The sequence below is a fragment of the Carlito syrichta genome, unplaced genomic scaffold (genome assembly GCF_000164805.1).
Source record: "Carlito syrichta isolate Samal-C Ts95f unplaced genomic scaffold, Tarsius_syrichta-2.0.1 Scaffold309435, whole genome shotgun sequence".
Lineage (NCBI taxonomy): Eukaryota > Metazoa > Chordata > Mammalia > Primates > Tarsiidae > Carlito > Carlito syrichta.
In genome coordinates this window covers 464,775-490,642 of record NW_007253531.1, presented here as the reverse complement: position 1 = coordinate 490,642, position 25,868 = coordinate 464,775, and the positions used below count along the sequence as shown (strand labels likewise).

Genomic DNA, 25,868 nt, shown 5'->3' with positions numbered 1-25,868 from the left:
CCTATACCTCTGGGTCCACTAAATCTGTAAGATTAGTCTTTCTCATCCCCTTGCCTGTGAATAAGTGCATACATATGTTAAACCAGAAATGGGAGAAATACATTCTACATCCTAGACTTATTTAAAACCTAGTTTAATGTAATTACATATTCAGTGGGTATTTTCTCCAAGGGTTTTAATTTACCCAATTCACTATAAGTTGATTTAGGGTTACTATTATCTCTCTTACTATCCTGACTGATAAAGATGGGAGGAAGGCACTGAGATGTGTGCTCCCATCAGAAGGGATGTGTGCTCCCATCAGAAGGGAACCCAGGGGTTGGGTTCAGTGGAGGGTATTAACAAGGAGAACACTGTACTGCAGAGGTGGTGGGCAGAGGGCACCTAGGGCACCTACAACCAAGGCATATCATGGAGAGAAGATGAAGAGAGAGGAAGGGGTGGGGGAAGCAAGCATCCAGAAAGGAGGCAGGCAGGACCCAAGAATCTCACGCTTCTCTTTAAGTTTTGCCTGTGGCCCATATAGACCTACAATAGAAGCTTGGGAAAGTTTACATTTTGTTTTACTCCACAAAGAAACCACATATATATATTTTTTAAAAAATAAAAGGTAGTGTAGACTGAAAAAATGCCTTTGGCCCTTTACACAAATTGGAAACATCATTTACTTTCCTTTCAGGTGCACAGATTATGCTATGATTAGATTAAACTCTAATGAATTTTCAGAATGAACATAATCTCAAGAAAAACTTTGGCTTTAATATTATGCTTAGGGAAGAAAGTAATTTTCAGCTTGCTTGAGTGCTTGATCCCTGTGAATGCCTGTCCTGCTTGCAATGGAAATTCGGTTTGCAATGATCCTTTCACTCCAGGTAATCCTGGAAGGAGGAACGTCTGCAAACTAGCCAGGGAGCCAACCTGAGGGTGGTGGAGTGGGCTTCCATGTGTTCTGTTAAATGTCATGCATTCCTGCAGGAAGCTAAAGATGTTTACCAGTCAAATAGTCAAGTTCCTAAGGAATAGTCAGCCACACTCCACCTTTAATTCAGTCAATAACAATTCTTATAATGCTGTCCAGGGCCTTCCAATATGGTACCTGAATCCTGGACCCTACCTACACCTCTGGGTCCATTAAATCTGTAAGATTATTATCTTTCTCATCCCCTTGCCTGGGAATAAGTGCATAAATAAGTTAAACCAGAAATGAGAGAAATACATTCTACATCTTAGACTTATTTAAACCCTAGTTTAATGTAATTACATATTCAGTGGGTATTTTCTCTAAGGGTTTAATTTTCCAAATTCACTATAAATTGATTTAGGGCTACTATTTCTTTGCTTAAAGCAATAAGCAAGTATGCGACCTATCTAGACCTCAGGGTTCTCATCCACTAGATGAGGGAATTACTATCCTATCCCTGGAAGTGATGACCTGTCAAGTAATTCTAAAAGAAACTAGTGTAGTAGATAGGAACTAATAATAGCAACCACTATTATTGTTACTATAACAATATAGATCAAAGACTTAATATGGTTTAAATACCATACTTCTTGAACTTCCATTATCCTCATCTGTAAAAAAGAGATTAAAAATATTTATCTTCCCACGGGCTACTGGGAAGATTAAACAAGATCACAGAAGGAAAGAACTTACACAGTATCTATGTTAGTTATCCATAGATACATAACTAATTACCCCAAAGCTTAGGAGCTGAAACAACAGGCATTTATTATCCCATGGGTATCTGTGGTTCAAGGACTCTCTTGAAGTTACAGTCAAGATGTCAGTCAGGGCTGTGGGTTTATCTGAAGGCTCAACTAGGTGGGTGATTTAAGGTGGGAAGGAGTTCTTCTTCCAAGTTCACTCACATGGTGGTAAGCAGGCCTCAGTTCCTCACCTTGTGGGCCTCTCCACAGGTCTACTACACAACACGGCAGCTGGTTTTCCCCAGGGCAAGTCATTCAAGAAAATGAAAACCAAATTGGAAGCCCCAGTCTTTATATAACCTAATATGGGAAGTGACATTTCATCACTTCTGCAGAATTCCTTTAATTAGAAAGGAGTCACTAGGTCTAGCCCATACTTGATGGAAGGAGATTACACAAAAACATGATTACCTAAGAAGCAGAGACCATTAGGAATCATCTTGGAGGCTGCCTGTGCCAGTACCTCTTGGATACAAAATGTTAAATGAATGGTAACATATTGTGATTGTTACTTTAAAAAGTTAGAAATAGGCTGGGCATGGTGGCTCACGCCTGAAATCCCAGCACTTTGGGAGACAGAGGTGAGAGGATTGCCTGAGTCCAGAGGTTCAAGACCAACCTGGGTGACTTGGCGAGACCCCCCATCTCTACAATAAATCAAAAAATTAGCTGAGTATAGTGGCACATGCCTATAGTTCCAGCTACTTGGAAGGCTAAAGCAGAGGGATCACCTGAGCCCAGCATCAAGGCTGTGGTGACTGTGAGCATGTCACTGCACTCCAGCCTGGGCAACAGAGTGGGACTCCTACTCAAAAATAATAATAATAAAATAATACATTTTTAAAAATTAAAAATTGGAAATAAGTAAATTCAAAATTTTAACTTTGGAGCTTACAAGTCCAGTGACTTGCTGCAGTTATATATTGGAGAAGTGTATATAATCAGTGCCAGTCCCAGCTTCCAGCAAGGACTGCCTGGATATCTTTCCTAGATAAGTGCCTCCAATATAATCACTCACTTCCTGAGCTGTTTCCTGTGGCCCCTCTGGGCTCTGTGCATACCCTAGTGCCTGCAACACTCAACTTAGCATCTTAAAGGAAGACTCAGGAATAATGAACTGTGACTCTATTTCTTCCAAAAGAAATTATCCCAGACATTCCCAGACAGCAATCTCTAGATCAGTGTTCCCAAAACCTGTCTCTTCGGAACGACCTTTATGTTTTTTGCCAAAATCCACATATGACCCGTACTGTTTTTTACTTAATGATTTCATTTAAATTGACTCACCTTGAACATTATTTTTAGAACTTGAGCATTTCAATAAATGAAAAATTATCATCCACTGTCATAGACAAAAGAACACAACAAAATAAAGATCATGTGAAGAAAACAATGCTACTGAAATTGATAATCTGACTATCTGCCACAACTTTATCTTTATTAAAAAGTGATATTCAGATAAGTTAAAGATATATTAAGAATACAATTAAAATCAAAATCTTACTTTATATTTGATATAATCAAAAGTAATACAAGAGAATCAATAAAAGGAAATAAATTTCTCACTGTGTTTCAAGGCAAGCACCAGGAAAAAGATCAATAAAGAGTTTATTTCAGTCAATAAGTCTTTTTATCTATTGTAAGATCAAACCAACATGACCAACATTTCATACAACAGTTCTTAATGCCCTTCATGGAATACAACAAGGGAAAAACAGGGACAATGTGTGTTTTTAAATTAGGAAGCCACAATTTAAGTGGTAATGATCCTGACTCCAGTGGTAATGATCCTGACTCCACTGCTACATTTTGGATGATCTTGGGGGAGTTACTAAAGATCTCATTTCAGTTTCCTCATGTCTAAATTAAGATCAATGATGCACACCCTGCCTACCACACAGAAATGTTCTGAGAAACAAAGGAGAACACAGATGACCTGTGAGACTTAGACACCACCATGTCAGCATGACATATTGCCATTATTTGCCATCATTTTTTTTAATTTCTTTTTTTATTTGAAAGATGTGGGGTACAAGTCAGGATTGGGTACATGTGCAGGTGAAGTTTATGTACAGGTGAAGTTTGGGCCTTCCATTGGACCAATTTGCCTGGTTTGGTCCCATTGGACCAATTTGCGGTGGGTGGTTAGGGTTCTCCCTCATCCTCTAGCAGTGTTCTGTTACTTCCAATCCCTTTTTTGTATTATGACAGGTGTTCAGAGTCGACTTATGAGTGAGAACATGTGGTACTCAGTTCTTTGTTTCTATCCTAGATCACTGAGTATGATCTACTCTAAATCATCCAAGTTGCTGCAGAGTTCATAGTTCTACCCTTCTTTATGGCTGCATAATATTCCATCATGTATATGTATCACTTTTTTAAATCAGTACCATCATATTAATAGTATTTATTTTCTTCCATCACCCTAGTATCAGCTCCCATCATGCTGAGCTATTTTCAACCCCATTCCCAAGTAGTGTCTTCTATTTTGGCCATTAATATTCCAGAATTTTTTTTTTTTTTTTTTTTTTTTTTTTTTAGACCAGGTCTCACTCTGTTGCCCAGGTTGGAGAGCAGTGGTATCATCCCAGCTCACTGCAGTCTCAATCTCCTGGACTCAGGTTATCCTCCCACCTCAACCTCCCAAGTAGTGGGGACTATAGGTGCAGACCACCACACCTGGCTAATTTTTGCATTTTCTGTAGAACAAGGTCTTGCTATGTTGCACAGGTTGGTCTCGAATTCCTGGGTGCAAGTAATCCCCTTGCCTCATCCTCCCAAAGTGCTAGGATTATAGGCACAAGCAACCATGTCCAGCAATAATATCCCAGATTAATATTGCTGTAATACTATTTCAAATACTGCAGGAAAATGTTAAAAAATAGAGAATAATCCCTAAGTAATCTCAATGATAGTAGAGTTTTATAACTAAAACTTTATTTTATCTTTCTTACTAAAGAATAAAATGAAATTGATAACGTACGCTGCCAAGGTTACTTATTAGTATTATATTCGTATGACTCTTTTTATAGGAAACCTGTGAATCCATCCTCAACTGTGCCTTGGAGGAAGTAAAGCAATTTCATGAACCAGAGAAGGCAGACCACAAGTTCTTTGGGTTCCATCTACCTTCTAAGACTTCATCTACCACCTCAGGAACTATGGTTCCAGAAGCCGGATTGGTCATCGATGGGAAGACATTGAATGCCATTTTCCAGGGAAATCTGGAGAAGAAGTTTCTGGAGTTGACCCAGTATTGTCGGTCTGTCCTGTGCTGCCGCTCCACCCCACTCCAGAAGAGTATGATAGTCAAGCTGGTGCGAGACAAGATGCATGTCATGACCCTTTCCATAGGTATCTATCAGGCTGAGATGCGGGTGGCAGCTTGGCAGGGTTGATCTGATGAGAGGCCTGGACCAGCGGTGGGTGGTTAGGTGTCAAAGTCAAGATGCTTAGGCTGAGGGTCATTCTCTTAGAGGGAGAGAGTCCAAAATGACAATCCAGATGTGGCAACTAGGAGATGAAGCAGAGGCTAACAAGGGTGGGAGAGTGCATCAAAGTACTTAGGACTAGCAAGTCAGCTAAAGAAAAATCCGGACTTAGATGGAGGTCAAAGTCAACGGGGGCCTTGAATTCAGAATATCCAGGTAACCCAAGAAAGGTTACCATCAACAAAACACTCTCAGACCATGTCAACTCTGGGATGCAGAGCATTTGCCCTACAATATGTTACACATGGCACAAACTCAGATGTTATGGATTTGATAGCCTCCTCAGTGTTGATGGCTAGTGGGCAGACTTTAAAGGTGGGAACTGTCTCATGCTTAATTTTGTGTGTTCTTTCCTAATATGAGACCAGCACAAAACACATCCTCAATAAATGCTAGATAGTTGGTTGATAAAGAATTGCCCAGAAGAGATTAAACTTTAATCATATTGAGGCAGGGAAATAAAAACTGCACTTACTTAACTCCTTCTGGGAAAAACCAAACGTGGTTTATAAGAACCTTCAGGATCTGCTCTCTGCTACCATCCAACCACATTTCTTGCCATAGTCATCTTCCACTCCCCAGCATTCAGCTTTTTATGTTGCAGCCAAATGAAACTGTTTACCATTCTCCATGGGCCTTGCCCTGTCTTACTTCTGAGTCTTTGCACAAGTGATCAAGAGGACAGGACCCCAACAGCTCCCAGTATCCATAGCTCCAAAGCACTGTCATACATTCTGCAATGGCCTCCTCAGTGGACCATGAGTTCCTTGAGTAGACGGACAATGTCAGCCTTATTCGCTGTTTGATCCCATGCCCAGCATACACCAAGCACATAGTAATACTGCATTTGCTTAGGGACATTCTTACAGATGGTGCCAGTTTCTCTTCCTCCCACACAGTCATTTTCTTTCCTGACATTTCAAATAGGAGGCCCACTATACATGATAGTTTTTTCTTGGTCTTCAGGTAAAAAGAGTTCAGAATAAAAAGAGCAGGGAGACAGAAAGAAAGCAGGGAGCAGACTTTTAGCAACAGCATCCTACATTTGTACCTTAAGCTGTCCTCTTCAGAATTTCAGGCACACACAAGGCAGTAGCCCAGGACTGAGACCTTGAGGTCAGACATTGGTTTTACTCCCATGGCAACCAAAACAAAACCAGCAGGGTGAGAAATAGCGTGGTTTCACACCTCTGCTTCTCATGGTTTGCAAACAGAAGAAGTCAGAGGTTGGATATGTTCTGCCATGAGTAAGATTAAAACTCCACACTACTATGTTATCAAGAAAAATATTAATAATTGCGAGAATAAAGGCTACTTACAGTGGCAACATGGTTAAGATCAACGAATTTGTTACCAAATAGAGAAAGAATTATCTTCTCCTCCAATTTCATATTCTCTGTGATGAATAATATAAATGTAATTGCAGCTCGTTCTGAGAAGCTACTGGAAAAAAGAGGTGGGTCAGGGAGAGAATGAAGACAACATAGTCTACAACAGGGGGTTGCAGGGGTTGGCAAACTGTAACCTGCAGGCTGAATCCAACCCACTGCATGTTTTTGTACACATGCTAGAACAGTTTTTCTGTTTTTAAATGTAAAGGACTAATTGCCTTTCAGCAAAAACGGTTGTTTGATTTTGCTTTTTGGCTCACACAGTCTAAAATATTTACTATCTGACCCTATATCAAAAAAGTTTGCTGAACTCTGGTCTAAAAGATCAAGCACTGGGGTATATCCAGCTTCTGGGGAAGGCCTTACTCTACAGAACTGTATCTAGAGCTATCTGTGTCTACTTACATTTAATTAAAATTAAAATAGAATTTCCCCAGTCTAATTTGAATGCCACATGTGGCTAATGGTTCCTATATTGGACAGTGCAGATACAGAACAATTTCATCAGCACAGAAAGATTATTTAACAATCCTGGATGGAGGCCATGCCTGTGTGTGTGTGTGTGTGTGTGTGTGTGTGTGTGTGTGTGTGTGTGTGTGTGTATGTGTTCCCATGTCTTACCTCCAGTTTCCTGGAACAACTCAGCTCATGTACTGAAAATATAATGTGACTAAATATGTCTCAACCAAAAAATTAGTCAATCTCATTTTTCTATATTGAGAAGCAAAACTGAACACCATCCTTTTCCTTGGACAACATTGGCAATCTCTGATGATTTTGCTGTCTGAACATTCCAGTGGTCTTGATATGGCCAGTGTTTCAAGTTAGGCTGAGTTTGGCAAGCATATTGGCCCTGGAACAAGAAGATCTGAGTTCCAGTTCTCCTTGGCTCCTTTACTAGCTGGATGACCCTTGCAAGTCCTAAGTTGCTCCAATTATCCATTTGCTTTTCAATAAAGTCCACTGTAACATTTGTAAAAGTACTTCTTGTAAATAAATTATAAGACACAAACCGGGCTTGGTGGCTCAGCCTGTAATCCCGCGCTTTGGGAGGCTGAGGTGAATGGATTGCCTGAGCCCGTGGGTTTGAGACCTGCCCGGGCAACTTGGCGAGACCTCATCTTTACAATAAATCAAAATTAGCCAGGCATGGTAGCGTGCACCTGTAGTTCCAGCTACTTGGAAGACTGAGGTGGAAGGATCACTGGAGCCCAGCAGGTCAAGACTGCGGTGACATGAAGCAGCCACTGCACTCCAGTCTGGGCGACGGAGTGAGACTCCAACTCAAAAAAAAAAAAAAAAAAAAAGACACTTCCCAAGATTCACTTGATCACCATTGTATCCCCAATACCTAACATTGTGCCTAGAAAAAAAAAACACTTCATAAATCCTAAGTTTGTTGAATTATAAAGAAAAAAAAGTAGGGCTTCTTGTCCAAAAAAGAAAACATCTCTCAGGCTAAGTACTATAGCAATGACTTTCTATAGGACTATTTAGAGCAATGTTAAAAGGATTCAGTTGTACACAAATGGGGACACTTTAGAGCCACTGCATTGTCACTGAACAGGAGGACCAGGAATAAAGACACCTCATGACCTCTCTTCTTTCAGGAGATGGAGCAAATGACGTAAGCATGATTCAAGCTGCTGATGTTGGAATTGGAATATCTGGACAGGAAGGCATGCAGGTAACACTCCCTTCAACTGTTCTTCTTTCTTCCTGATTCTTCTTGATCCTTAGTGAAGATTTAAGGAATTCCCCCACAGTGTTGGAGGAACTTCTCCCTGAGAACTTCCACCCATATCCAAAGTTGCAATGTCTTCCATAAGCAATGACAAACAGAAGGACATTTGAAAACATTTTTCAACTGGCTAGTTTGATCTGCAAATTGCTTGGTATACTTTCATGGTGTACCTAATTTAGCCAAAATGCCACTTGGAACATTATTGATTGCTAAATTTTTCCACTAAAAGAGACTCCATTTTATCAAATCCCCATCAATATTTGCATTTCCATCACTAGTGTAGATATTTGGTGTTACCTAAACTCATTGATGAGGATGAAATAGTATCAACTAAGAATCCACATGATAGCTCTGAGTGTTCCCCTTTAAGTATCTCCCATATGCCATACTCTATTAAACACTTCACATTCAGTAATTCATTGAATTTTAATAATCGCCACATCCCTATGTGTTAGGGATTGTTATTCCATTTTTTCAGATGGGAAACTGAGGCTCGAGGAATTTAAATAGCCAGACCAAGATTCATACCAGGACTTAACACCAGGCATATCCAAATCTCATGCTTTTAAGAGAATGCTATAAACTATATCTTGTTTTAAGTAATCCTGCAGGCAGAAGATATATTTCAGCTTCATGTAAAGGAGCTATCTGCCCCTCAGCTCCATCTGGAAATGGAGCCAATGGCCTGCCACAGGAGGTGGTGAAGGGTATTTAGAAAGTTGAGAATCATTTGAACGGAAGCTCCTACTCTCTGGTTAACCATCACATCCTAGCACAGTGCTTAACACACACCTGACCACAAGAAATGCTTGTTAGATAAATGGATAAAGGGCCAACCCGGAGCACTGGTCCCAGACCACTGGTCCCTTCTGGTCTGCCCAACTTGGATTCCAGTGAGGTTTGAATTTCCCAGAGGAGAGGGGAGAGTATCAGAATCCAAAAATACCACCCAAGAGTGACTTCAACAAGGGGTCTTTCAGACCCTGCCAGCTGCAGACCTAGAACAAAGCATCACCCTTGAGGGAGCCTCTCTGGGGCATTGGTGGCCATGGGTGGAAGCTGATGTGCCTGCTCTCCCCTCTCAGGCCGTCATGTCCAGCGACTTTGCCATCTCCCGCTTTAGACACCTCAAGAAGCTGCTGCTTGTGCACGGCCACTGGTGCTACTCACGCCTAGCCAGGATGGTGGTGTACTACTTCTACAAGAATGTGGTGAGTAGCCCTGTGGCACTGTCTCACCCAGGCCCTGGAAGTCCTTGCCGAAAGCATCCCAGCCTAAGGCAAGGAGTCTGGCTGGCCTGGACACGGGATCCCAAAACTGCTCCTTACTAGCTCTGCGACCTTGGGCTACACTATTCATTTCTCTGGGTCTCAAATTCCTCTTAGATAAAAGTAGAGCTAATACTTTATATGTTTGTGAATTTCCTGTGAGACTTGGCAATACAGTATGAAAAATACCTGACACATAGGGGACAGCATGAATGGCTTCAAGTATGGACTCTGGGATCAGACACCTTGGGCTCAAATTCAGATTCCTTTATGTGGTAATCCCCCAAAACTCAGTTTCATCATCTGTAAAATGGGGGTGATCACAGTACCTTTCTCAGATATATGCCATGAGGATTTAATGAAAATTTGTGTAGAAAGTGATTGGCATATCACAATCACTCTATAAAGTCAGCCATTATTTTTTATTGTCATTATTATTGCTGTCATTACTCTTAGAGTTAAATCTCATAAATGAGATTTATTTCATGGTTGCAAGGAAGAAGGATTTGAAGAATGACTAGCCTGGACTGTATCTCAATTTTCCTCTCCAGATAGAGCCACCCCAACGCAAGAGTTGTGCCCCAAGCCTTGGGAGAATGAAGGTGAAGATTTTCCACAGAATGTAAGACTGGAGCCCATGGCTCCAACCTGAGACCTGCACATCATTTCAGCACCACCAGGATTCCTTATAGGAAACTCCTGGAGGGCAGGACATTAAATAAAATAGCTATTGGCAAAGATGTTTGGGATGGGGTGACTATCTGGGTTGTAATTTTGCCTGAATCTAGCATACTGTGTGACCTTGAAAAGACCACTTATCTCTCTGAGTCTCAGTTTCTTCATCAATAATATGGAAGTCTATGAGTCTCTCTGACCCCAGAAGTGTTCTTAAGAACACTTTAATGTCAGAGTTCTGAAAAGCACATAGCACTATACAAGTACAAATAGTATTACAAAGATATTATTGCATCTCCTTAAAAAAATACGTTGGTTTCTGTCTTGTGAATAAGGGCCCAAAGCACACACCAATTGAGGTATTAAAACTGTCCATGGCTCTTGTTTGAGAAGTCCTTGATTAACAATGGGTACAGGAAGAAGTCAGAACATTGCAGTACTAAGGAAGGAAACAAAGGCCCAAGTTTTTCATGATCTAGTTCAAGGACTTTTCGAATAATCCCCAAGAGTCCCCACATAGAATCTGGCTACTCTTTAAGCAAGGAAAGCAGGAGGATTAAGACCAGGGTGATGGAAGAGAAACATTAGGAAAGTAGCAGCTACAAAATTGCATTCCTTTTTCTTTCTCTATTCTCCCAGTCTTTCTTTGAAGCTCTGGCACAGTCATCCTCATTCAAGAGTGAGACTTTCTGCGCAAAGTTCAATGTATATGTAAATAAACAGCAGGACAAAAAATAATGTAAATTCGATCAACCAGATGGTAATATTATCTCAGCAAGTCTACGCAAACCACCAGTCACTCCATTTGACTTGAAACACTCTGAGCATGAAAGACAGTTTACTTTGAATTCAAAATGCCCCTGCTTAATTTTTTTCTGGCATCCAAAGGAATAATTCTTTTGAATAAGCACAGCCTCTTCTCTGAATTAAATTCATCAAATAGAAAAGAAAACGTTTCCAGCCAGTCACGCTTTCAAAGCTTAAATGATATTTATTTCCAGCCCAATGCCTAGCTCGAAATTACGATACTGATGCTGCATTATCTCCTCATTGCAATTAGAGGGTGGAGAACTATGACTTCCACATCCAAAACCAATTTCAGAGGGGATTAAATCCCTGCCTGCTCTGGAATTTGAACAATGGATTAATTACTGTCCTGTAGCTTCTTGAGAGGAAGAGTAGATGTCCAATCCCAGCAATGCTGCCACTGGGTTCAATGCACTCACTGCAAGGTACAAAGATCCCAGCTAGACAGAGGATGTGGAAAACAAATGAGAACCTACCTGGGGCTCAGGAGCAAAGAAACACTGTAATGTTAAAAATCCAAGATGAGAGCCAGACGTGCTGGCTCATGCCTGTAATCCTGGCACTTGGGGAGGCTGAGGTGGGAGAATGGCTTGAGGTCAGGAGTTCAGGACCATTCTGGGCAACATAATGAGACCTCTGTCTCTACAAAAAGAAAAAAAATTGTTGATCATGGACCTGTAGTTCTAGCTACTCAAGAGGCTAAGGCTGGAGGATTACTTGAGCCCAGAAGTTCAAGACTGCTCTGCGTCAAGATCACACCACTGTTCTCCAGCCCTATTTAAAAAAAAAAAAAGAAAGAAAGAGAAGAGAAGAAAAGAAAAAAACCCTCCAGGATGAATAAATGTTAAAACAATAGAAATCAAAAATAAGATCAACTTCATGGATTTGAATAACTGTTGAATGTCTAGTGTGTGTTAAAAACTGGCTGGGCAATGGGTATGGAGCAGGAATCAACCATCTATACCAGGGCTCAGTAAGCTGTTTCTGGAAAGGGCCAGATAATAAATATTTTCAGTTTTACAGGCTACATATGTCTAGAAGAATTTAATTGTCAGCTGGGTATGGTATCCCACACCTGTAATCCCAGTGCTTTGGGGGGGCTGAAGTGGGAGAATTGCTTGATACCCAAGAGTTTGAGACCAGCCTGGGCAACAAAGAAAGACACCATCTCTACAAAAACAAAAATGAATGTAAATTAGCTGGGTATAATAGCACATACTTGTAGTCCCAGTTACTCAGGCAACTGAGGCAGGATAATCCCTTGAGCCCTAGAATTTGAGGCTGCAGTGAGCTATGATTGCACCACTGTACTCTAGCCTGAGTGAGATCTTGTCTCTAAAAAAAAAGAACACAGAAGAAGGCCAGCCACAGTGGTTTGCACCTGTAATCCCAGCACTTTGGAAGACTGAGGTGAGAGGATTGCTTGAGCCCAAGAGTTTGAGACCAGCCTGGACAACATAACAAGGCCTCATCTCTGCAAAATGAAATTTTTAAAAATTACCCAGGCATGGTGGTGAGTGCCTGTAGTCCCAGCTGCTCAGGTGGCTAAGGTGGAAGGATTGTCTGAGCCCAGGTAGTTGAGGCTGGGGTAGGCTGTGATCATGGTACTGCACTCCAGCCTGAGCGACAGAATGAGACCCTGACTCAAAGTAAATTAATTAATCATTGCATTAATTTAGAAGAAAGAAAGAAAAGAAGAATCTCATTGTATAAGCCAAAGATAAGAATGAGAAAGGCCCAGGGTGGTTAAAAGAAAGAACTTTGAAAATTCATATGCTGGTCATAACACTTTCTAGCTCTGAACTTGGACAAGAGGCAACTGAATATCTCAGAGTCTCAGATTCTGCATCTGTACAGTGGGTCTCATAACATTAATAGTGTTGTTAATATTATCAATATGTGAAATGTTATATTAATCTAACATACAAATATACTATTAATAGTATCAGTATCAGCAATAATATTAACTTCTCTCAGTTATTAGGACAAACTATAGTGTGTGTTGCACACCTAATAATGTCTGTATACTAATATACCAATATACTAATGCATATCACACACCTGGCACATATAGAAGCTCAAATAATTATAATTGGTATTAACTACTAATAACAATGTTAACATTTTCAATGTTACTACTACTTATGATAATATTAACATGTTAATATTATTCCTACTATTTATGACAATGTTAACATGTTAATATTATTCCTACTATTTATGACAATGTTAACATGTTAATATTATTCCTACTACTAATGACATTGTTAATGTGTTAATATTATTCCTACTACTAATGACAATATTAATGTGTTAATATTATTTCTTCTACTAATGACAACGTTAAAATATTAATATCACTACTACTAACAATAATGTTAACATGTTAATATCATTACTACTAGGAATAACAACAGATAACAATGGTGCCACATTTGTGAAATGAGAACTCTAACTTGAGCACAGACCTGCTGAATGATTTCTTGCAAAACCCTCACATCTCTGTGCCTCAGCCCTGTAGTACCAAGAAGTTTCAGTAGTACTGCAGGACCAGCTTTCTATATGACCTTGGTCAAATCACCAGACCACATCACAATATGGCAGACACTAATAATGACACAACCCACCTGCAGGTGGGGAGGTCTTGAGTGGGAAAGAGCTTTAGAAAAAATAAGCACTATTTAGGCAGAAGATTTTTTATGCACCCTTCTGAGCTACATGACCATTAGGAAGAATTGTGAGGTAAACCTTCTCACAAGGTCATCTTACCACCGGATTTCCTGCCCATGGGTCAGTCCTTCCATCATCCCTTCCTCAGTGCCACCCCTTCCTCAGTGCCACATTACTGTCATTCATGTGTTACGTGCCATGGTCTAAGTACAGCTATTTCCATTTGATGGCAAAATGATGTTCAGATAGGCTAAGCGGTTTGCCCAAGCTAGTAAGTGATAAAACTGAAGATTCAAAGGCAAGCCTCTCTGTTTCCAAAACTTGTGGTCTTAACCACTATAGCAGAGTAAGTCCTTACCTCACATCACCAATGGGTTCTTAGAAACTGTGACTTTAATTAAAATGATATACAGCAGTCCTCAAATAACAACCTTTGGTTCATCACCATTTTGCTCTAACATTGATGGAAAAAAAATTGTTTTATTATACATCATTTGGCTGAAAGGTGCAGTTTCTAAGAACCTATATGATATTGAGCGAGGACTTACTGTTTACTCACCTTAACAAGTTGGTGGGGTTCCCTCCAGGTCCTGAATAACATTAATAATAATAGTAGCAGTAGAGTTAGCTCTAATTCTTACGCATTCCTGCAAGTTATAAGTGAGGAAACTGATGCCCCGCAGCGGTCAGAACTCCCAAACAGGAGTTGGTGACTGACTTCACGTGAGGCCCCACTCAAAACCACACCCTCTGCCTGCAGTGCTACGTCAACCTGCTCTTCTGGTACCAGTTCTTCTGTGGTTTCTCCGGCTCCACCATGATCGATTACTGGCAGATGATATTCTTCAACCTCTTCTTCACCTCTTTGCCTCCTCTGGTCTTTGGCATCCTGGACAAAGACATCTCTGCAGAGACACTCATGGCATTGCCTGAGCTGTACAAGAGCGGCCAAAACTCCGAGGTAGGTGCTCAGGCAGCCACGGTGATCCTGGCTGTTCCCTGATCTCTGCCTCCCCCCGGAGGCATTGGAGAAAGAGCCCTGGGCTGGGGATCTGGAGCCTGCATTCTGGCGACTGTCCCACCACTTACCTTCCGTGTGACTCTGAGTAGCTCCTTTCCCTGTTCCTGGCCTGTTTCTCATTTGCTATTGAGGGTGTTGGACCAGACCAGAGAGTACTTTTCTTCCTATTTCTTAGTTATATCACACATTAATATGGGACTGTTCTAGCTGAAAGGGGAGAGGCATGCACAAAGGTCCTACCCCTCTCAGAAGGCTTCTCCAGGCTTCAAGGTGCCTTGACAGAACCTTGAGAACCCTTGAGATTAACAGCTAGTGTGTGCATCACTGGATAAGGCAGACATAAACAATGCCTCTGCTTCACATCAGGAAATACAAACATAGAATTCAAGATTATATGTGGTCTAGAACTGGCGGGTATGGAGTAGACTAAAGCTTGAGAAGCCATTAGATGGGTTCCTACAAGGCACAGAGAGGTCACACTGCAGCCATGAACGATTGGGAGAAGAAGTCTGACAGCGGGCACTCCGGCACCAGCAAGGAGCTGGATGAAGGGACCCTGCCTTGGAAGAGCGTGGGGGATCTGGGCAAAGGGACTTCAGAACACCTGAGGATATCTTTGCACCTGGCAGAAAAGAGGGCAAAGAGGGCAAAGCCAGATGTGGTGTTAGAGAGCTGGTGGGGGTGTGTGTGTGTGTGTGTGTGTGTGTGTGTGTATGTGTGTGTGTGTGTGTGTGTGTACAGTCAACAGAAATGCAAGCCCAGTGGAACCCAAAGACTGGAGGAGAAAGTAACACAACAGCCCAAGCAGTTCAGACCCAGGGTGGGAGGCAAGGCAGGAGCACATGCATATCTCAGGTTCTTCTAAGTTCACCCTCCCATCAGCAAGCTAACTATAGAAAGAATTCCCTGAATACTACCATGAAAGAAGTTAATGTACCAAAACCGCAGACTGTAAAGGGAAGGCACAGGAATGAATCAGGAAATGACGGCTTATCCCTGAAACCATTGAGCTCTGTCTCTTGGGAACCCGTGATGCTGAGCTGTGATTGAGATCTCCCCTTCAGATGCCATGCTGAAACTTTAGAACCTCCACACCTACCAAATTTGTAGTAACGCTAGTCATAGAGCTAATGAATAACTGAGAATTTACTAGCTACTAAAGCACAACTGCATTTAGTCCCCTCGAACCCCAAGAAAATTGTGTGTGTGTGTGTGTGTGTGTAGAGAGAGAGAGAGAGAAGGTCTTGCTATGTTGTCCAGGCTGATCTTGAATTCTTGGTCCAAGCAATCCTCCCACCTTGGCCTCCCAAAGTCCTGGGATTACAGGCATGAACCACCATACCTGGCCAGACAGTGTTATTTTTAATCCACATTTTGTGGAAGAAGAAGCCAGTTCTCAGAGCAGTTTAGTAACTTTTACAAGATAACACAGTTAGTGGCAGAGCTAGGATGTGAACTGAGGTCTGTCACCCCAAAGTCTATGCTCTGAATTACTCCATTCTCTTGCTGTGAAGATAAGAGGTGTTGAAAGTGCCATATTGTCTGCACCAACTATGCACAAGAAAGTTGCTTGCAAAGGATAGAGGTTTCCCTTGATGGCAGTCACTTCTGCTGTGTTCTTTCCTGGCAGTGCTACAACCTGTTGACTTTCTGGATTTCCATGTTGGATGCATTCTACCAGAGTCTCGTCTGTTTCTTTATCCCTTACCTGGTAAGTCATATGGTCCCATTCTAACCTTATAAATTGCAAGGTGGAACTGGTCCTATTTATGTGAAATTTCAGACTAGTAGTGTCTTTCTGGACACTTTAGAGCAGAGGCTCAATCAGGTGGCCTATAGGCCACATCCAACATAAGGTGTCTGGAAAGTCAGAACACTACCCACACATCTTTTTTTTTTCCCCGACACATCTTAACTTTTCGTAGTTCTTGAAAAACAAAAAGCTGTCTTTACTCTGAGTCAGCTTTTCCCCATGGTAAAAATCTGAACTTGACTTTCAACTGGTCTTAGATGGAGGGCATGTTCTCCAGTTCGCCGTGGTCCCCACCAGTCCCTTTTGTCCTACGCCTGGCTTTCTCTGTTCATTAACTGTTTCCTACTTGACTATTGAAAGTATTTGAATTTACTACCCTTCATTTTTATATAGGGTTGGACTTCCAAGGTCAAAGCAGCAAGTTTTCAGGCAGCAAGTTTTGATAATAAGAGATGCTACATTTTCTGACATAAATAGCAAAAATGCAGATAGCAGGAGATACCAATCCAATCTCAATTTGATTAACAAGAATTTAGGTAACAAGGGATACCAGTATTCTTTCCAGACAGACAGCCAGGGTGTGGATCAATTGCCGTCAGGTAAACAACAGCACTCATCAGCCTCAGAGCTGACTCTCTCTTGCCATTAGCAGCATGGTGTGGGCAGGGAAGAAAGGCATCCTGAGCTTTGTTTGAATATCATGACTTACAGTATCTTCCCTGGTCACTACTTGCCCTTTCTACTGTATCTTTTGCCCTTCCATGTGCTTTAGACCTTCCACGTGGAACTCCTTGGAGTTCCTGGAGTTCTGTGTTTACAAATATACATGTTCACCCTCAGTTCCGACCTTTGCCAGAACTGTAATCCCCTCTCTCTTCAAGCAATTGACTCCTCTTATTCTGCTCTCAGCTGATATATTCTCCCTTCTGTTCTCCCAGGGTACCTTGTACTTGTCTCTATTATGGCACTTACCCCACCTGCCCTAATAGACTGTAAACCCCTTGAAGATGGGCACAGAAGTATCCTCAGAAATTAGTATGGTGCCTGGTAGGCTCTCCAAGAATTCTTTCTTCATTCACTCCACAATGTTTCTACAACCCCCATCATGGCTTCCTTGGGCAAAAATGTTTCTAAATAACCTAGCACTGCCAACTCATTTCTCATCTTGGTCTGCCCCTTGGGTGAGTTACACATGAATGGCAGCTGGATGCCTTCTTCTCTCCCTGTTCCTTCTTCTTTCCTAACAACTGCCTTTATTGACGCTTTATAATCCTGTGTCCAATCCAAAGCCTTGAGTCCACACCTGACAGCACCTGTTTGTTCCTCTCTGCAGACCTACAAGGGCTCTGATATTGAAGTCTTTACCTTTGGGACACCCATCAACACCATCTCCCTCACCACAATCCTCTTGCACCAGGCAATGGAAGTGAAGACATGGGTAAGGGTCCCGGAACCCCTCTGGCTCCTCTGGCTTACAAATTGTACTTCTGTCTGTTGACTAAATTCAGATTTCTGCATTGTTTTACTCTGTACCATTGATCCACTCAGTAAATACTCACTAAGCTCCTACCTGTGTCCCACCTGTACCGGTATGAAAGACATGAAAGGATAAAATTCCTGGCCTCAACTTGCTCGTCATCTACCCAAGATCATAAAATTAACACATGTAAAACAATGAGACAATTAGTTGCAAAAATAGATCATGTTGGTCAAAAGTTCAGGGGTATTAAACAACAAGCAAACCAGACTGACTATACCTGAGGCTGTGTTAGGGAAGAATGTTCCCTATTTCACCCATTTCCGGGTAAAAATTCAAAAACTGCTTCCAGGTAACCACATCTCATGTGTATCTTAATAGCATATTGTGATATCAAAAAAGGCATTACCAACCTTCTCATTGAATTATTCTAGTCAATGATAATTATAAAAGCAAATCACTTAAAATTATATGCCAGGTACCTATCTACATGATTTGCAAATATCAGCTCAGTTAGCCTCCCAGAGCTCTTTGTGATGTGTCTTTACATTCCCATTTTACAAATTTAGAAATACAGCAGGTGCGGTAAGGTTAAGAAACTTGCTCCAGACAGTTCAAGATAGAAGCAAGCTTTGAACACTGGCAGTCTGACTCTTGAGATTTTAACCACTGTGATAATCGTATGAGGAGATAAGATTGAATGGTACAGAGAAACTCACTTTTTAGAAACATTTGTCCTTAGCCAAACTGAAATGGCTCTTTCTGGATGCATATGTATTAAAAATCTGAAAACTGCCCCAAACAACCTCAGTATGTTCCTACATTCTGCAGTGGAACTCTCCTGCCCTTCCACCCACCACTACCATCACAAGCCAAACCAAGCCCTGCTCAACCGGGCAGCGACTGACAAGAGCCACCCAAGGGAAGTTCTGGATCACAGAGTTCCCATTTTGAAAACCCCGCTCTGCTCCAGTGTGTGCCAATAACAGGAAGAACTAAGTAATAAAACCAAAAAGGCATGGCCATGCTTAAGCACAGGATAAATTTCCTCATGGTCCAATAACATCAAAAGAGACCACAATGTGATGAGGCAGAGGGAGGGAGAGAGGGCACTGGGCAGGCTCCCATTGCAGGCCTTCTGGGAGCCAGAACAGGACACAGACCATGGCAATGGAGAGTCTGGCTCTTGTGGAGTAGGGAAGATTGGAACCCCATGTACTGCTAGGTCCAAGTTCCCTTATTCAAAAAAAGAAAGCTAAAGAAAAGATAACAGAGCAACACCCTCATGTTCCCTCCCACTCTGGGAGCTTTTCTGTCCTCTCAATAAATCCTGCTTAAAAAAAAAAAAGAAAGAAAGAAAAGAAAAGATAACAATGACAAGCTGTTTGGAGTTACAGTTTTATCAGAAATTGTGAGGAAGGGAGGCAAGAATCAAAGATATAACTTTGATACTAGAAACTATACCAAGCTAAGGAAACATTTAGAACTCTTGAAAATAAAAAATCGGAACTGAAATTAAAAATTCAATTTGTAGGATTCACTCTAGTTCAGACACTGGCAAAAAGTATACTGCCAGATTGAGAGACAGTATTGGAAATTCATCCAGAATGACACAAATATGAAAAAGTAATTAATAGGAATGGTAGGTTGAATAAATGGCTTGAGCACCTATGTAACAGAGGCTACAGGAGGGGGAAAAAAGGAAATAATGGTAAGAAAGTAATATTTAAAGAAATAATCACTGAGAATGAAAGTTCTCATGGATATATCATAATGAAACTATACAACGTAAAAGACAAAGGGACAGTTATTAAGTCTACTAGAGACTATAGACAAATTCCTTGAAAAGGAACAACAGCTACAATGATGATCAAACAATAGTAGCCAAAAAACAATGGGGTAATTATCTTCAAAAGCCTGAAATTTAAAAAAAAAAAAAACCTATCGCTTAAGAATAGGGGAAAATAAATTATATTTTCAGATAAACAAACTCTATAAGGTTTACTACCTATAGGCCCTCACAAAAAGAAGATATTTCTGCAAGAACATAAAAGCTAAAACTATAAAAAAGAACATGATGACAAGAAAGGGCTATTCAATAGGCAATTAATATTTGCTAACGCCTTCATTGGTAGGAAGAGAATAGAAATACACATTTAACTATACGTTTTTCCATAAAAGTCCACATTTATTTTGTATCTTAAAAACTTGCAGCTAACCACTGAAGAAATGGAAAGAAAATAATGTAGAAAACTAACAATTCTGCAGAATATAGGAAAGAAGAAAAGATAAAATGATAATATCAAAGACAGTTATGGCAAACAAAATACAAAATGAGATGTTCAAATAAATCCAAATATATCTGTACTCATAATAAATGTAAATGGATAAAATTATCCCTTTGAAAACAAAAATTATCAGACTGGAGTCTTTTCATTCAGCAAATATAAGAAGAAATAGACAAATTCATAATTACAGTGTTAGATTTTTGTACAATTCTATCAGATATAGAGAAAAAAATAGAAAGGATATAGAAATGTTAAATAATATACCACATTTGATCTAATGTATAAAAACCTACTTCAAACAAATAGCAAACATACATTTTTTTTTTCCAAACACACACAGACCATTTACCGAAAAGACCAAATTGTGATTCACACAAAAATTTGAAAGGATAAGAAAACATAAAGACCATGTTCTCTGACAACAAAGTCATTTAAATTAGAAATAAGTAATAAACAGATAGCCAAATAAAACCTAACATACTTGAGAATTTCAAAATGCACTCCCAAATAACTCATGAAATAAAGCATAAATCATGACCTATCTTAAGTAGGAGCAGTAATTCCATTCCTTTCAGCAGTGATTGGTCCAGGATGGACAAAGAACCCAGCCCTTAACCAGTGAGAGGACAGGGGAAATCTGGGACTTCCCTTTATGAATAAGATAGAGGCTGGGCACAGTGACTCACACCTTTAATCCCAGCACTTTGGAAGACTGAAGTGGGAAGATTGCTTGCACTCTGGAGTTCAAGACCAACCTAGGCAACATAGTGAGACCTCATCTCTACAACAACAACAAAAATCTAAAAAGTAGTGGGTCATGGTGCTGCATTCCTTGTAGTCACAGTTGCTTGAGAGGCTGAAGAGGAAGGATCACTTGAGTCCTGGAGGTCGAGGCTGCAATGAGCCATGATTATGCCCCTGCACTTCAACCTGCAAGCTGCATGACAGAGTGAGACTCTGACCAAAAAAAGAAAGTATGAAAGTCTTTTGCCCCTGCCCCTTCCTTCCCACTTTGATCAGTGATGTGTGGCACTGTTGTTTTAGGCAATGAGTTTGAGGACAAAAGCTAAATGGTAGAGATACCAGAGCAGAAAAATTATAAGATTCTGGGTCCTTGAAAACACCACTGAGCCACTGTACCAACTTTGGAGCTGCCAACCTCCAAATGTTTTTCTATAACAGATGGTTACATTTCTTCTTTGCTTAAACCACTATAAGTCAGGCACGCTATCACTTGTACTTAAAATGCTACAACAAATATATTCATTCCCAATGTCCTATTCCCCAGATTGCTGTCAGAGTTAGGAAACCAAAGTCAGTAAACCCTTGAAAATACAGGGCTCAGAGTTCCAGTTGAGGTACCTGGACTTTTTCTGAAAGGGAGATACTCAGGAAATCTTCCCTCTCCAATTTGCCAACACCCAACTATGATACTTACCTCTTCCCCTTGCTTCAACTTCTTCCATGACTCCATAAGTCAAAACTCCTCACTTATAAAAAAAAAACCCTTCAGGATCTCACTAGTTCCTGCTAGTCCCCTGGCGTCACCTGTGACCTTCCCTACATCATACTTTGACCCCAGCTAACGGAACTATTTTTAGTTCTCTAATATCCTATCTCACTTTTAGGCCTTTACATGTGTTAATTCCTCTCCCTCTTCTCCCATTTCATCTGTCTCTCTCCTCATCCTTCAGGTCTCAGCTCAAATGCTATCTCTTCCAAGAGGCCCTCCCTCATTTCTAGATTGGATTCTGTAACCTCCTGGGACTCTTGTTGCACCTTGTGTTTTCTCTGTTAAAACACTTATCAAACTGGATAGTAATTGTCTGTTTTCATGACTGCTTTCCACTGTAATGATTCCAGCTCTTTTTCCAACTGCTGGCCCTGCTTACCAGAAATCTAGGCCCATGACCAGATTTTTGTCTGTAGACTCACAAAGACAACTGCTTCCCATAGACCTCTCCATGGCGTTCCCTTTGCAGTTCCACTCCTGAAGTTGGATGTGCTTGGTTTCTCAATTGGAATGGTGATTCTCTCCATCCTCTAAGTCTTCTTCTAAGCCTTCACTTCCCTACAGTTGTGGGAGTTTCTACAATAAATCCCTTATCCTAGACACTCACAGTGACTCTGCTTCCCTGACTGATACAAAGTCAGGGACAGTCATTATCTCCTGGCTTTGGGGCTGGAGTCATGATCCAGACCCCCATCCAAAGAATTCTATTCTCCATCTACAGTGACTGGTTCAAGCATGGACACATGACTCAGTCCTGGCCAGAGAACCTGCCCCAGGATATTTTCAAGTTGTGACAGTTGAAAAGCAAGAGCAATCTTTCCACTGAGCTAGCTGAGCTTGTTGTTTGGAAGTCTGGAGTTTCTAGTAATTCCCTTGCCATAATGTGGAAAGGGTATACTGGAGAATGGAGCCAACAAAGAAGAAAGGAGGATGAAGAAATGGAAATGCACAGTTTCCACAGGACATTGCTGAGTGCCTACAGCCAGCTTTGTCTAAAGCTAAACCTACCGCTGCTGAACTTTCCTTTTCTTTTGCCAATAGGGTACAATTCAGGGTTAGGTATACAAATGTTCATTATGTAGGTAGCCTTGTTGATGAGGTGTGTCCGCCCCCCAGCAGTTTCCCACTATTGCCAATATGATAATGTCCAAAATCTGCTTATGAGAACATGTGATACTTAGTACTTTTTTCTGTGATAAACCACTCAGTATTATATCTAAGGCCATCCAAGTTGCTGCAAAGTTCATAATTTTGTTCTTCTTTATGGCCGCGTAATATTCCATTGTGTATATGTTTTTGTTATTGTGAATAATGCTACGATAAACATGTGTGTGCAGGTATCTTTTTCACAGAGTGATTTGAGTTCCTCTGGGTATATTCCCAGATGGGGGATTGTGGGGTTGTATGATTGGTCGATTTTTAGATCTTTTAGGAATTGCCAAACTGTTTTCCACAGAGTTTGTACTAGATTACACTCCCACTAACAGTGTAGAGGTGTTCCCTTTTTCCCGCATCCTCTTCAGCATGTTGTTTTTTGAGTTATTGATGATGACCATCCTGACTGGAGTTAGGTTGTATCTCAGTGTGGTTTTAATTTGCATCTCTTTGATGACTAGTGAGGCTGAGCATTTTTTCATTTATCTGTTGGCTGCTTGTATGTCTTCTTTTGAGAAGTGTCTATTCATATCTTTTGCCTTTGGGCTGTTTGTTTTTGTTTGTTTGTTTGTTTGTTTCAGCACATTTGAGTTCCTTGTAGATCCTAGATGTTAGGCCTTTGACAGATATAGACTTAGAAAATATTTTTTCCCGATCTGTGGGCTGTCTCCCCACTCTCTTGATGGTTTATTTGGCTTTGCAGAAACTTGTCAATTTGATAAGATCCCACTTGTCTATCTTATCTCTTATGTCATGGGCACTTGGAGTTTTAATCGGGAATTGGTTGCCAGTTCCAATTTCCATAAGGGTGTCTCCTGCATTTTCTAAAGTTCTTGCAATTTAAGGTTTTACATTTAGGTCTTTCATCCATTTAGAGTTGATTTTTGCATATGGTGATAAGTAGGGGTCTTGTTTTAATCCTCTGCATGTGGTCAGTTAGTTTTCCCAGCACCATTTACTGAATAGGTTCTCCTCTCCCCAGTTATTGGTGGTGGAGGATTTGTCAAAGATGTGTTGGTTGAGAAATTGAGGTTTTGCTTCTGGAATCTCTATCCTGTTCCACTGGTCTATTTGCCTGTTCTTCTACCAGTATCTAGCTGTTTTGTTTATATTAGCTTTATAATAAAGTTTAAAGTCTGGGAGTGTGATACCTCCCACTTTTTTTTTTTTTTCTGAGAATTGTTTTGGTTATTCATAGTCATTTATGTTTCCATATGAATTCCTGTATTGTTGTTTCCAGGTCTGAGAAGAATGATGTTGGTAATTTGATGGGTATTGCATTAAATATGTGGATTGCCTTGGGTAGGATGGACATCTTAACAATATTGATCCTTGTGATCCATGAGCATGGAATATTTTCCCATTTGTTTATGTCATCTTTAATTTCTTTTCACAGTGTTTTGTAGTTTTCATTGTAAAGGTCTTTCATTTCTCTGGTTAGGAAGATGCTAAGGTGTTTCATTTTTTGTGTAGCTGTTGTGAATGGGATTGTGCTTCGGGGGGTGTTCTGTTTGTTTATTGTTGGTATATAGGAATGTGACTGTCTTTTGCACATTTATTTCATATCCTGAAACTTTGCCAAAATCCTTTATCAGTGCAAGGAGGTTTTGGGATTTTTGAGGTATAAAATCATGTCTACAAAGAGGGATAACTTAACTTCCTCTTTTTCTATTTGGATACCCTGATTTTCTTCTCTTGTCTGATTGCTCTAGCTAGAACTTCCAATACTATGGTGAACAGGAGGGATGAAGGTGGGTATCCTTGTTTTGTTGCAGTTTTCAGGGGAAATGGGTCCGATTTCTGTCTGTTTAGCAGTACGTTGGCTGTGGGTTTCTCATAAATGGCTCTTACTATTTTGAGGTATGTTCCCTCTATGCCTAGGTGTTCGAGGGTTTTTATCAAGAAAAGATGCTGGATTTTATTGAAAGCTTTTTCTGTATCTAATGATATAATCATGTGGTGTTTATTTTTATATCTGTTGATGTATTTAATTACATTTATGATCTTGCGGATGTTGAACCAGACCTGCATCCCAGGGGTGGCACCTACTTGGTCATGGTGGGTGATTTTTGAGATGTGTTGTTGAATGTGTTGAGAATTTTAGCATCTATGTTCATCAAGGACATTGGCCTATAGTTATCTTTCTTTGTTGACTCTTTACCTGGATTGGGTGTCAGTGTGATGTTAGCTCCATAAAATGATTTGGGGAGAATTCCATCTTTCTCAATTGCCTGGAATACTGTCAATAGGATTGGTATCAACTCCTCATTGTATATTTTGTAGAATTCTGTTAGAAAACCATCTGGTCCAGGTTTTGTTTTGTTTTGTTGGTTTGGGTTTTTTTTGTTTGTTGGTTTTTTTTTTTTTGTAGGTAGTTTTCTTATGACATATTTGATTTCATGGGTTATTATGACTTTTCTTTTTTATAGCTCAAGTCAGTTTGAGTTGGGTTTTTGTACCTTCCAATCAAAAGAGTACTGGCCAATATGGGTGAATAATAAATATCTGTTGCATGAATGAATGAATGAATTCCAAATTGATAGTGGTTCTTTACATTTATTTTTAATTTCTTTTTTTCCTTTAAGAAGAAAAAATGAAAAGAATTTAGAGAGTTGATATCACATTAAAAAAAAATAGTACAATCCTAGGAAGGGATAGTAATCATCATTTGATCCAACCTTTTTTGTTACAGATAGGGAAATGGAGGCTCAAAGAGGGGATATAACTTGCCCACCTGGATCACATAGCCATGATATATCAAAATCAAGAGATGGGATAAAGAATGCATAATCTGAATCTGATCATGAAGGAAACATCGGACAAATCCAAAATGAGCATTATCTTCCAAAAGAAAAAAGAAAAAAAAGAAAGTGGATGGGGAGAGAGAAAGAATATTCAAATATGCTCC

General features: G+C 40.4%; 1 protein-coding gene across 1 annotated transcript in view; it reads left to right on the top strand.

Annotated features, from left to right (window-relative positions):
- The window catches only part of ATP10B (ATPase phospholipid transporting 10B (putative)), a 117,487-nt gene that overhangs the window by 79,202 nt on the left and 12,417 nt on the right, over positions 1-25,868 (top strand). The window contains exons 15-20 of the mRNA XM_008067245.2: positions 4,740-5,061; positions 8,200-8,276; positions 9,419-9,544; positions 14,514-14,714; positions 16,405-16,485; positions 17,861-17,965. Of these exons, the coding sequence (XP_008065436.1) occupies positions 4,740-5,061; positions 8,200-8,276; positions 9,419-9,544; positions 14,514-14,714; positions 16,405-16,485; positions 17,861-17,965 (912 nt within the window). The remainder of the gene's footprint in view (positions 1-4,739; positions 5,062-8,199; positions 8,277-9,418; positions 9,545-14,513; positions 14,715-16,404; positions 16,486-17,860; positions 17,966-25,868) is intronic.